Source organism: Psammomys obesus, unplaced genomic scaffold (assembly GCF_907164565.1).
Source record: "Psammomys obesus unplaced genomic scaffold, mPsaObe1.curated_primary_1811, whole genome shotgun sequence".
Lineage (NCBI taxonomy): Eukaryota > Metazoa > Chordata > Mammalia > Rodentia > Muridae > Psammomys > Psammomys obesus.
This window is the reverse complement of record NW_026596244.1, coordinates 4813241-4826326: the sequence shown is the minus strand read 5'-3', so window position 1 is coordinate 4826326 and position 13086 is coordinate 4813241. Positions and strand designations below refer to the sequence as shown.

At 37.5% G+C, this 13086-nt stretch overlaps 1 protein-coding gene across 1 annotated transcript in view; it reads right to left on the bottom strand.

The window, feature by feature from the left end:
• Fstl5 (follistatin like 5) overlaps positions 1-13086 on the bottom strand; it is a 687984-nt gene that overhangs the window by 449420 nt on the left and 225478 nt on the right. The window contains exon 4 of the mRNA XM_055596667.1: positions 4982-5230. Coding sequence (XP_055452642.1) covers positions 4982-5230 — 249 coding nt within the window. The remainder of the gene's footprint in view (positions 1-4981; positions 5231-13086) is intronic.

Here is a 13086-nt window from a genome sequence, read left to right as displayed (position 1 = left end):
CTGTGTTCCCTGTCCTCCTCTGCTGCCCAGGAAGCTCGCTTGCTCCTTTTTCTTTTTTCTTCCTTTTCGTTTCCTTTTCCTTTCCTATTTATCTATTTATTTATTTATTGATGACTTTTCACACATACACACACACACACTATTCCTATATTATTTCCTTGTTTCTCTTTCTGTCTGCCTGTTTGATCTGGGTGTTGAAACTTGGTTCCCCGGCAGGACAAGCAAACATTCTCCCAATAATTTATCTTCCAGGCATTGTATTGTACATAATACATTTGTTGAGTAGCTCTCATAGAAATTCCTAGTAAATGACTATTTAGCCTAAATATTATTTGAATTTTTATCTCATTTTCATATTATACAAAACATCTATATATCATGAATGTAATATTTATTTATAAATGACAGGAAAACTTATAGAATATTTATATTCTATCAGGCACATTGCACAGCCCTTTAAAATCATTAAGGAAATATTGAATTAGGCTAATTTCAAAATGAAGTTAGGAGAGAGGTCTGCTCCTGTAATCTCAGCACTCAGGGAGGCAGAGGAAGGCAGATCTCTGTGAGTTTGAGGCCAGTTGGTCTACAAAGCCAGTCTAGGACAGCCAAGGTGACACAGAGAAACCCTGTCTCAAAAAAAAAAAAGAAGTTATGTAACTATTTTATATGAGCAAATTTTGAAAATTTTAACATGAATTATCTAAAACTTATGAAATTAATCCAATTATTTTTTATGAGATATGCTTGAACTCAGACAAACAGCCACTTCTGGTTGACCACTTTAATGAGCTGTGCCAACTTTATCATTGCCCATGTTATTAATTTCAACATCAACATCAAACTCTCTTCAGATGACTAACTCTAGCCAAAACAAACAGAAATCTGCATGTTAGTCCTTCAAGTTTACTTTCTCATAGGATGGTCTAAAAGAATTTTTAGACATAAAATAAAACAGAGGATTTTAGATGGTGTTCTTCTCAAAAGAAAAGCAGCCTAAATATATATGCAAAGTAGCTCTTGATATTCACTGATGTGTTTGAAAATACTACTTTTATATATTCTCATCTGTCATTTCTATAATTCTTTGATGTAAATTTCATGTCAAAAGCACATTAAAATGGTATGAAAATGCCTGCTCCGATTACACATAGAAAAATTAAACAATGTGAGATTCCATCCAGATAGCGCGTGGATAACTGACCACCGCCAGGTTGACAACTTGTTACTGTTCGTGATTTACATCTCAGGGCACAGAACGTTTGCCTTTATGGCAGTTTAATCCCCAGCACTCTAAGTGGCAAAAAAAGGTTTCTGTTCAATTGACTTTCACGTAAGTAGTTTTAATTCCCTCTTCTTGTTGGCACTTCCGCATTCTGAGTAAGCAAGCTCCACTTCCGGTGAACAACTGGCCAAGTGTCAGGAAATGTCACTTGTGGTGTGGTGCAAAGAGCTGCAGGTTGCAGGTTAGATGCTCCTCACAGGAGAAATGACGCTCAGGGGACAGTCTCTTAGCACAAACTAAACAGCTAGGAAACGGAGCATTTTCAGTAATGTCGAGCATTACCACAGAGTAATGGTTAAATCAGTTATACGTTTCATTTTTAGGAAATGCTGGATGGTACAGAGACATTTCAATACTTCATAATAAATAATAAATGAGAAACAGAAAAACTATATAAGATATTTAATAAGAGGCAGGTATCTTTTACCTGCACTCTAAGCACAACTTACAGCAATCAATCAATATATGAAGTTATACAAACTAAATCTACCTTCTGTAAATATTGGCTATTTTCTAGCATTTTTCAGAACTTTTTAATTTATTGTAATAATTGTTGATTCACATATATTTGTAGAAATTAATATGTTGATCCTATGTGCCCTTTACTTAGCTTCTTTTAAGGGCAGTGTTACTCCAATGATGGTATTAAATTATAATTAAGATGCTTAATCTCATCCCATCCCCACACATGATTCAGATTCACTAATTTTTTCACCCTTGTCTGTTTGTGCTTTGCCCTATTCAACTTTATGTCACATGACAATCCTCTTACTAGCTTGAACATTCAGATTAATACAAACATAAATAACTAATACAACTTAAAAAGTGGATTTATAATAATAATATTTTAAAGCAATGATCAAAAAACATTTTAGTCTGTGTGCCATAAAATGCATAGTACATAAAGCACTAAATCTCTACTTGTATAGGGGTACTGAAAAACGGGTGTGGCTCTGTCCTGTTAAACTTCAGAAAGATAAAGGAGTCTGAGAGGACCATAAAAATGTTTACTTAAAAAAATATGGATTGGCCAATAGATCTTTATTAATTACTTATCTAAGATTTTCACAGTAATCATTATTTAATCCTAAGACAAAATGTGCTGTACATTTGATTTCTTTTGACTTGGTTTGATTTTGCATTTGCAGCATCTAATCAATTACAAGATTTTTCAGTTTGAGAATTTAATATGTTTTTTGTTGCTTCTAATGTGACACTGTAAGAAGCAGGGTATCTGGTTAAAGTTCCAGAAAAAATTAACTCACAATCAGAGCATCTACTGCAGAATATCTCTGCGAGGAGTGCTGCTCCTGACACTGGAGTCTTATTTCAGCCCAAACTGAACACATGTGCACTCCTAACAGCACAAGTAGGGTTCTGTTCTTGTTGTTGTTTATTTTCCCATTATCTGCTAAAAGAAGGCATTTTAAGAACTAACTGTTCCTTAGTCAAAATACTAAAACAAACAGAAATCCTCAACTGCTGGGCATTGGAAATACGTTAACTCAGTCATTAATCTACGTAAAATTAATGAAATTTCAATACTCTATGACGAGAATGTATTTTGAAGGATAAATAGATCTGATTGAACTCACTTGGACACTGAACTGCCGTGGGCTACATCTGTGCAGAGGTTCCAGGCCATTTCTATGCATGGTCCTTGGTTGGAGTATCAGTTTCAGGAAAGACCCCTGTGCTCAGATTTTTTGGTTCTGTTGCTCTCCTTGTGGCACTACTGTCCTCTCCAGATTTTACTATTTCCCACTTCTTTCATAAGATTCCCTGCACTCTGCCCAAAGGTTGAACAGAGACTATCTCTGACATGAACTGATTGGCCTGCTCTTTGATCACCTCCCCCTGAGGGGGGAGCAGCCTTGCCAGGCCACAGAGGAAGACAATGCAGCCAGTCCTGATGAGACCTGATAGACTAGGATCAGAAGGAAGGAGAGGAGGACCTCCCCTATAAGTGGACTTGGGGAGGGGCATGTGTGGAGAAGGGAGAGGAAAGGAAGGATTGGGAAGGGAATCAGGAGGGAGGTACAGGGGGGATACAAAGTGAATAAAGCGTAATTAATAAAAAATCAAAAAAATAGATCTGATTAATCCTATATAAGGAACTGAAGTTTTTCACACAACCATTTTATGATAAATTATGAAAAGGCCCGGGCTATTGTTCACACATTTTGTGTTGTTTTAAATATTTGGTGGCATTATAAACGGGGGTGCAGTTATCAGGCAGAGCACTGAACACACCGCGTTATCTTCTACCATGATACTGAATACCACATATGTTTCTGTGTTCAAATGTACATGTGAGATGAACAGAATCTCAGTTTGAAGCAGTATTGTGTACTTAAGAGTAGACTCTACTCTTCCAAAGGTCCTGCGTTTGGTTCCCAGCACCCAAACTGGATAAGTCACCCCAGCTTAAGTGGATCTGAAAGCCATGGCTGTCTTGGGCACTGTAAACATGGGTACATGTAAATATGTCAGCGCGCGCGCACACACACACACACACACACACACTATTGAAAAGAAACAAGAAAGGAAGTAATATACTTATTTAGTTATATATTATACATAACTTACTTTTATGATACTGTGGCAATTGAACTTTCATTCTGTCACCTTAGATTAAAATGATAGAAAAATGTTTTTTCCTTTCAAGACCTAACCTAAACAACTAAGTATTAATAACACTGACTGAATTGATTAATCCCCAGTTAATTCCGCAGCTTTTCCCATTTAGTAAAGGAGGACCTTGACAGCATGTTGCTTCTGGAAGACACAGTGACCTGTTTAGCTCAAATTCCAGTATGGAGGCCCTGTAATGTCAACAGTGTGAACAGTGAAGGGGCATTCTGATTAGCTGAGATGCAGGAATTCACCAGTTTTCAAGAATCACCTTGATCATTGACCTTTTGGAAATGTGGATGTTTTATGCTTGACTTTAGAATTTAAGTAAGAGTCATAACACTGAAAAGAAAATATTTCCTCCAACTTAAACAACAGAATAACAAATCAAGGAATAAATAAGTGATGATAAAGTCATGTGGTGATTTATTTATAGAACACACTAAAATAGCATATCTAATTACTAATTCAGACATACTACTTACAAAACCATCATTGAAATTGTATGAGTAAAATAACACTTTAAAATGTTAAGCCATCATTGCCTTAGATTTGCTAATTGAGTTTCTTATGACTTTATTGTTATTGAAGTGGGCAATTATAGGTCTCATATAATTTGAGTTGTGTGCTACAAATTGAAATTATTCTGTAGATCATGAAGAAATGAGGAGCTACCACAGTCCAGCTTGGCAATCCCTGTGCCCCCAGCAGCATTCTAGGTGCTTTGCACTGGTGAGATTTGCCCTGCAGACTAAACTGGCTAATAACTCAGTCCTTATAATAACTCCATGATTGGGAAGCCATATGGTGCAATGCGGAATTCTATATTAAATTGTGAGTCAGACTTTGGCCAGCCTTATTTTCATAAATGAATATCAGAATTCTCTTCATGCAAATTTCTATACACTGCTGCTTCTTGGTTTTTGTTAAGCTTATTTTTTCCTTTTTCTCTTTTTATGAGCTTACAGAGATAAAAGCATAATGTCTTTAAAGCTTAAAGCCACTAATAGGGAATAGGAGAGATAGAGGACTCTGGCACTGTTCGCCTCATCCTGTTCCTACCTTTAAAGAAGCAGTCTTCATTGTGCACAATGGTGATCTTTTGCTTTTTCAAGCAGGCAGCTCTGTGCGCTTCGCAATGGTTTTCATAGAATTCCCCATCCGATCCACACACAGGCTTGTAGTGCTGTTTGCAAAGGTCCATGCAGGCACACTCTGCATGTCTTGTCTCTCTGCTGATAACACAGTGCCTCCCCAAGCCACAGTACTTATTCTCACAAGATCCAAAAGGTCCGTCCTGAATCAGAAGTTCTGGAGATAAAATAAAAAGTAAACCATTGGCTGTCTTGTTGAAAAACACTAGTGCATTTAGGAATATCAGATGAAAAATATGTTCAAGAGCTATCACAAAAATTCAGAGCCCTGCTACACAATGGAGGAACTTGCAACACAAGAGCCACAGAAGATACATTTCAAACGCCACCAGAAACTGCTCTAAGTCTTCCCTTCCAGTTCTGTTCTCACTTCTCAGAGTACAGTGAGATTTGGGGACTTTTAATTACATTAATTAGTTACAGTATTAGACACTTTTGAAGATGTTATACAATGTATATTGATCACTTTCACCATTCTTACCTTAGCTCTTTTTACTACCCTGCCTCCTCACAAATCCCGTTCTTGTTTTCATGTCTGTTAGTGTTGTTTTGTGAGGCACTGAAGTTATCCAGGTCTGTCTATTTGACTGTGAGTTTGGAGTTATTCTGTGGAGTCTGATTGAATCTACCTGATACTATCATGATCAAGATGATTACAAAAATAAATCTGTAATCAGAGCTCAAAGTGTACCTTGAATAATATTAGAGAATTTTACATGTGTGGAACTCTATTTGCTAGTTATTGTTATTGACCATTCAAAGAGAAGATTCGTGAGACATACATTTAGATGAGAAAAGTTTAAATATCAGGTTGACTTTATAAATTAAATCCACATATCGCTTTAATTTCATCTTCATACATTGGTTCCAAGTCAAATTTAAATTAGCTGAATGAAAATTACACAAAACATACCAATATCAATGGAAAAGTGACAAAGAGCAACCTAACCTGGGACATACATAGACTAAACAAAACTTTGAGATGTATAGTTCTAACAAGTAGCTGACTCACAGATGAGTAGAAACAGCCCATCAATCAGAAAGGCCACCAACTCATCACACCATTTCTAAACTAAATAACAGCTCACCACACTATGCACAAATTTCATGGTTGCTTATTGATTGCCAATAAGATAATTCCTCTGGTTTGCTCCCAATGGGTCGATAAAACCTTCCTGATCACATGGCAGCAGAACCTTCAGCCGTTGTTGATTTTTAGTGACATACAGCTCATGAATCATTACGTACTTGAATGGAGTTTCTTCCTCTGCACATAACGTGATCGATCCAGCACCATCTTGGACTAGATACTACCTTGGCTCTGTATGCATGGCAGCTAACTGAACAGAACAGTGCAGAAGAATGACAGCTTAGCTATTGGCAGAAGAAAGGAGGGAAGCAGGATTCCAGCCACTACTCCACTCTGCAAGGGATCTCCGCCTGCAAGGGATCTCTTGAGATGCAAGACTGTATGCTGTATAAAAAGTGCTAGTCAAGGCCAGTAAAAGAGCTGATATGAAATTACTCTGCAGAAAGATTGTTGGTAAGGATCATGATGTGGTGAGAGACACTCTCGTGTTTGGGAGGGCATGAATCACTGATAGCAGTGACATAACAGCATGCAAGCGTCAGTATGATGATGATGATGAGAGAGAGAGAGCCCTGCTTTCTAATTTGAAGAGGGCATGCATTATAATAGATAGCCAAATATATCTTGTTAGAGGTCTGGAAATAACCAGTTCCTCAATTGCCAGAAACCAAGAAAAGTTTTTACTTTTGTAGGCTTTGTGGAATTCCAGAAAGTTTATGCCAGATCATTTAGTATGGCCTAGTCTACATGTCAAGGGACATGGATGATGAGAAATCCTCCATGGAGCTGAGGGCTAGATTTGCATTCCCCAGCCAAGGTCTTTGGGTTAATTTGTAGACTATTGAGGAATGGGGCAAGGGTTGATTTCAGAGACAGGAAGGAGGTAACTAGAGGGTCTTCAGTCTTACCGTAGATAAAGAGTGCAAAAGTAAGCAAACTGGGACTGCACAAAGTAGCTTTGAAGAGTCATCATTCATGATGGGAGAGGATGATGCAGTGAGGCTGCTGTTTAGTACTCACTTACCACACTATAGGTAAGTCCTCAACCATGCTTATAAACATGGTGGGTCACCAAAGAAGAATGGCTAAGTTATTACTTTGCTAGATCTTTGGTACCTAATTAAAAACAAAAAGAAAGAAAGAAAAAGAAAAGAAAAACTTAACTACTCTCTACTCAGAAAAAAATACAGTGAATTTATTAGCCTCAAATTTTCTCTTAACAAATGTAATACGTTGAGGTAGACAATCTAAATTTATGTCATATATAGTTATAAAATAATTAGTGATTTAAATGAAGAAATAACAGTAATACACTTATTCTTATATTTATACTTAAGCAAATTATCAGTGTAATGTTAGATGCTAGATGGCTACCATTACAACAAAAGAATTAAGTTACACTTTATTAAGACGTGTTGATTTTACCCTTTAGTCTTAAATTGAAACAGCTCGTGGAAGTGTTTAGTTTCCTTTGGCTGAGTTGTGGTGGGGCACTCTCTGGCGCTGCTCTTGGTGTGATATCAGGTGACAGGCACACTGACATTGCTGTGGTAACAGGTGGCAGGGTCTGGCATATGAGGCTGCTATAATAACAGGTGACTATTTGGTACAATGATGCTGATTTGGAAATAGGTACCTCTTTCTGGTATACTATCGGTAATGTGTGTCTCTAAGGGTTTCTCTTCCTAAATTCTTACTCTGATATCCCATTCTGAATAGAGATTCCAGTTAAAATATTGTACACATTAATAGAGTGTTTTCCAAGTCTAGTTAAAAGTTACCTATTGCTGCTATATTTAAGGGAAATGCAATTAATTTATATGAAATTCACAAGAAATTCTATTTATGTAAATTAAAAGCAAGAACATATCCTTTTTATGGTAATTAACCATAACTAATGTTAAATTTAAGTTTTAGCTGAGGTTAAATCAATTAAATGTGATCAGTGTGTCAAAGTTTTTCAAAGTACAATCAGATAACACATTTAATTAACTTTAATTAAGGATTATAGCATGCTAAGTTGTAGCTTGATAAAGTAGCATTTAATTTGCCAACAATGGAGTATATATTTGCATCATTTGATAATTTCTATGTCTTCCTAGCATTACTAAATGTTCAAATTACAAAACATTGAAACACTAAAAGCTTAAAAAATGCAGAAAAACACAAGAAGCAGATTTACCTAATATTAGTTAAAGATTTTTGTCCTAGGTTACCAATCATAATCAACTTTAAAAATATGTTTCTAAATTTAATATCTCTATATGTTAATATAAATGCTGTTAAGAGATACATACTATAACAGGGCTCCATACCTTAGTAGGTCCTCAGACCTTATCACAACTGACTCCATGATGGAAATACCATTCAGGCTATAAAACTCAGCACTTAGACAGCACCGCCTGAGAAAACTAAAACAAAGGCCTAATCCACCAAAGTCCATTCAGTTCTGGGAAAGTCTCACAAAGTACTGTCCTTGCTTTTAACTTCTATAGTTCTGCTTCTAATTAACTATTTTTGTTAACTGAAGTATGACCAACCAGAACAAGATGTTTGTACTTAAAAGCTCACCAAAATATTATATAGCTAATATCCACTAGTAAATGAATATATACCATGTGTGTCTTCCTGCTTCTGGGTTACCTCACTCAAGATGATCTCACTCAAGATGATCTTAAACATTCTAAAATTTATAGTCCTAAAGAAGCTAAACAACAAGGAGGACACTAGAGAAGAGGCTTAATCCTCATTCAGAAGAACAAGCAGGTTATATATCAGAAACAGGAGAAGACAGGGAATAGGTCAACAGCCTACCACAGAGGGCCTCTGAAAGACTCTACCCAGCAGGGTATCCAATCAGGTGCTGAGACTCAGCCAAACTTGGGCAGAGGGCAAGGAATCTTTTGGAAGAACTGGGAGATAGAAAGACCGGAGGGTGGGGGGGGGAGGAGCAGGAGTTCCACAAAGAGATTAATAGAATCAAAAAATATGGGCTCAGGGCATCCGGCAGAGACTGATGAGTCAACCAAGGAGACTATACATGGAGACTACCTAAAACCCCTGGTCAGATGTAGCCCATAGGTAACTCAGTCTCCAGGTGGGTTCCCTAGTAATGGGAGCAGGACAGTCTCTGTCATGAACTCAGTTGCCTGCTCTTTGATCACCTCCCTCTGGCATGGTGGCCTCACTATCCCACAGAGAAAGAGGATCGAGACAGTCCTGATGAGACCTGATAAGCTAGGGTCAGAGGGAAGGGGAGGAGGACCTCCCTTATCAGTGGACTTGGGGAGGGGCATGCCTGAAGAAGGGAGTGGGAGGGTGGGATCAGGAGGGGAGGAGGGAGGAGCTTATGGGGGGATACAAAGTGAATAAATTGTAATTAATAATAATAAATTAAGGGAAAAAAAAAAAAACAGAAAAAGCTCACCCTGAGAAAGCCTTAGAGCTATACTGGGATCCCAAATACCCAATGTAGTTGCCAGCCAGCTAAAAAAGACTTTCTCTTGACTTAAACCCATGCAGGAGAGCAATCTCCTTTAGTGAATTACCACAATAAATACTTAACATTGAGTGAAACTTTTGAAAATGAGTTTCTTTTGATGTGTAAGTTGTGACAGTACCTGTTCTGGAATGCAACAACAGTAACAAAAAGTAACTGGGAATCTTTCCAGATGGCTTACAAAGGGTATGAGGAAAAGAGCCAGAAGACCGGAGCCGGCACAGGAGAGAGATTCCGAGACACAGCAGCAAGTCAGATGCTAGAATGCATCCTACCACAGCTGAGAATATTTAAAGAATGAGCATTCAAAAGGCTGACCAGGATAAAACACGGGGAAAAGACTGAGCCTAGACTTAAAACGCTGGACGAAGGAGGGAAACCACAGCCTCGGATGAGCTGAATTAGGTATCATGTATTAAATAAGCACGTTATTTAATGCCCTTATCTCACCTGTTGTCTCCTAACGTGTGCTATGTGAACGTGTACTAGCAAATCTAATTTGTTAACAATTTGGGAGTAGAAGATGGGTGAAATTTTAGTGTTCATGTTCATATTTTTGTCTCAACTGGTATCATAGTAGTAAATCAAGAGGTTGACTAACAAATTGCTTTTAGTCTCTCAATAACATACTAAACTTGTATACTAAACTTGTATACTAAAGAACAATTCTAATTAAAGATAGTTCATGTAAAATTAACCCAGGTGTGTTGTACAGAATGCCTGAGACGTATTGTTCGGCTGCACTGAAAAATCACACATGGGTTATTCTCAAATTTAAAATATTTACATGATCTAAAATATCCTCAACTATACCAAATACAAACTAATTTAGTCATATATATTAATTAATTAATTAATTATTTTACTAACTACATTTATTCATTTTTGTATTCCAGCTGTAGCCTCCTCCCTAGTCCCCTCCCAACCCCACCTTCCTTCCCTCTTCTCCTCCCCTGGTCCACTGATAGTGGAAGTCCTCCACCCCTTTCATCTGAAGCTAGTCTATGAGGTTTCATCAGGAGTGGCTGCATTGTTTTCATATTTAGCCTGGTAGGGCTGCTCCCTCCTTAGGGAGAGGTGATCAAAGAGCCAGCTACTGTGTTGAAGTCAGAGACAGGCCCCTTTCCCATTACTAGAGAATCTATTTGGAGATTGAGCTGCCATGGGCTACATCTGAGCAGGTAGTTCTAGGTTATCTCCATGAATGGTCCTTGGTTGGAAAATCAGTCTCAGGAAAGATCCCTGTGCCAGAATTTTTGGCTCTGTTGCTCTCCTTAGGGAGCTACTGACCCCTCCAGATCTTTCTATCTCTGCCTTCTTTTATAAGATTCCCTGTACTCTACCCAAAGTTTGGCTAGGAGTATCTTTTATTCTAAGGCATTGATGCTTAATTTATTTCACACTGGTAAGTGTAGCTTAGGCTTTAAAATCTAAAATTTTATTAACAATCCATCCTAAGAATGGTGTTAGCAAGCTCATTAACTTCACAAGTCTAGTTTTACTAATCAAATAACACATATATAGAAGTCTATATTTATTACTTACATAAGTACATAAAAAAAGAGAAATGGCTACAAAGTTAATAATGCTGCCACACAGTTGATGAGACGATTCAGTACACATAGGAAATGTAGTTATTAAGATTAAAAATAATTTACTATATATTTAGCACATAAAATGCATGAATAACATTGTTACAATAAATAAGTCTTTCTCAACAAACTATGTTAAAAAGCCTATTGGAGGTGGGCAGGTGGTACATGCCTATATGCCTGAATCTCTTGAAGTGTAAGTAGATTGACACTAAGTTTGAGGCAACATGGTCTACACAGCAAATCCTATTACAAATAAAGATGCAAGCAAAGTACATCAGGAGAGTGTTGGAATGAATATGCTTCAAAATATCACCCTTAAAATTGCCAAGGATATCTAACACGATATTTTTCTCTGCTGCCAAAAAGTTAAAAATAATTAAGAAATTTTTAAAAAAATTGAAATTAAAAAGAGAGAGAGAGAGAGAGAGAGAGAGAGAGAGAGAGAGAAAGACACAAAGGGGGAGGGAGATTCCAAAGTACCCATTTGAATAATTTTGTATTTTTGAATTAGAGTCACAAGCATTCATTTTTGTGGTACTTTGCCACCCACATATAGGCAATTGGAAAAACCAAACATTATAAACTAAAAAAAAAAACAACAAGGCACTTAGAAGATTGCACAGTGGGACCTTTGTGCGACCTCCATGATTGGGGTCCGGGTTTCCAAATGCTGCTCTGCTAATCTGGCTGAAAGTTTGCACCTGTGTCGCTGCTGCAGACACCTCGTTTGAAGAGAGCTTCATCTCTACCTTGAATTTGGAACAGTCTTCCTATCTTATTTTGAACAACCTATTATATCTTTAGCTAATCTGCAAGAATGTGTTTTAAAAGCAAAATAATCTGGAATGCAGCACATTCTCACACAGCCTGCCTCCACCCCAAATACACAGGCTCCTAGCATTAGCATATTGCAACAATACCCTATAGCAAGGGCTTTCCCGTGAGTTGACATTGGGAAATGTCATCACTGACAGTGATTCTACTCGTCCATCTCCCCTTTCCCTGACCTCCTGAGGCCCTGACAGTCACCGATCTTCTGAACACATCTCCATAGTTAGGGTGCTGTAGCATGTGCTGTGCTTGAAATTAAACACTATGCAGACATTTTTAAACAGTTTTTTAAATTATAACACATAGCGTCCTTCTTTTCCGTACCTCCAAAACCTCCCATGTACCTCCTGCCAAATCGCTATCAAATGCCTGGTCTTTCCACAAATAGTTATTAACTATACATATATGTATTTGCATATACATATATATTCCTAAATATAATCTGCTCAGTCCATATACTGTTATTTGTATGTATGTTTTCAGGACTGATTTAATGTTGGTTTTTTACTGGAAAAAATGTCCTAATGCTCGTCCCATATCTATTCACAAGTGTTTAGGTAATTTTATTTTTATTGCTGAATAATATCCTACTGTGCGAATTATAAATTTGTTTATTTTTTTCACCTATTGGAAGATACCTGAGTTACTTCTGATCTCTTGACTTTAAAAAGTTCATATAAACAAATATTCATACATATGTTTTGTGTTACATGGTTTCAAATTTTCTTTCTTTTTTTTTTTTATTTTTCTTTTTAGTTACATTTTGTTAACTCTGTGTCCCAGCTGTATCCCGCTCCCTCATTCCCTCCCCAACCCCACAGTCCCTCCCTGGTCTCCTCCCTGCCCCTTTCCAAGTCCCCTGATAGGGGAGGACCTCCTCCCCTTTCATCTGACCCTGTTTTATCAGGTATCTTCAGGGCTGGCTGCAAAGTCCTCCTCTGTGGCCTAACAGACTGCTCCTCCCCTGGGGTGGGGGTCAAACAGCCTGCCCTTGAGAT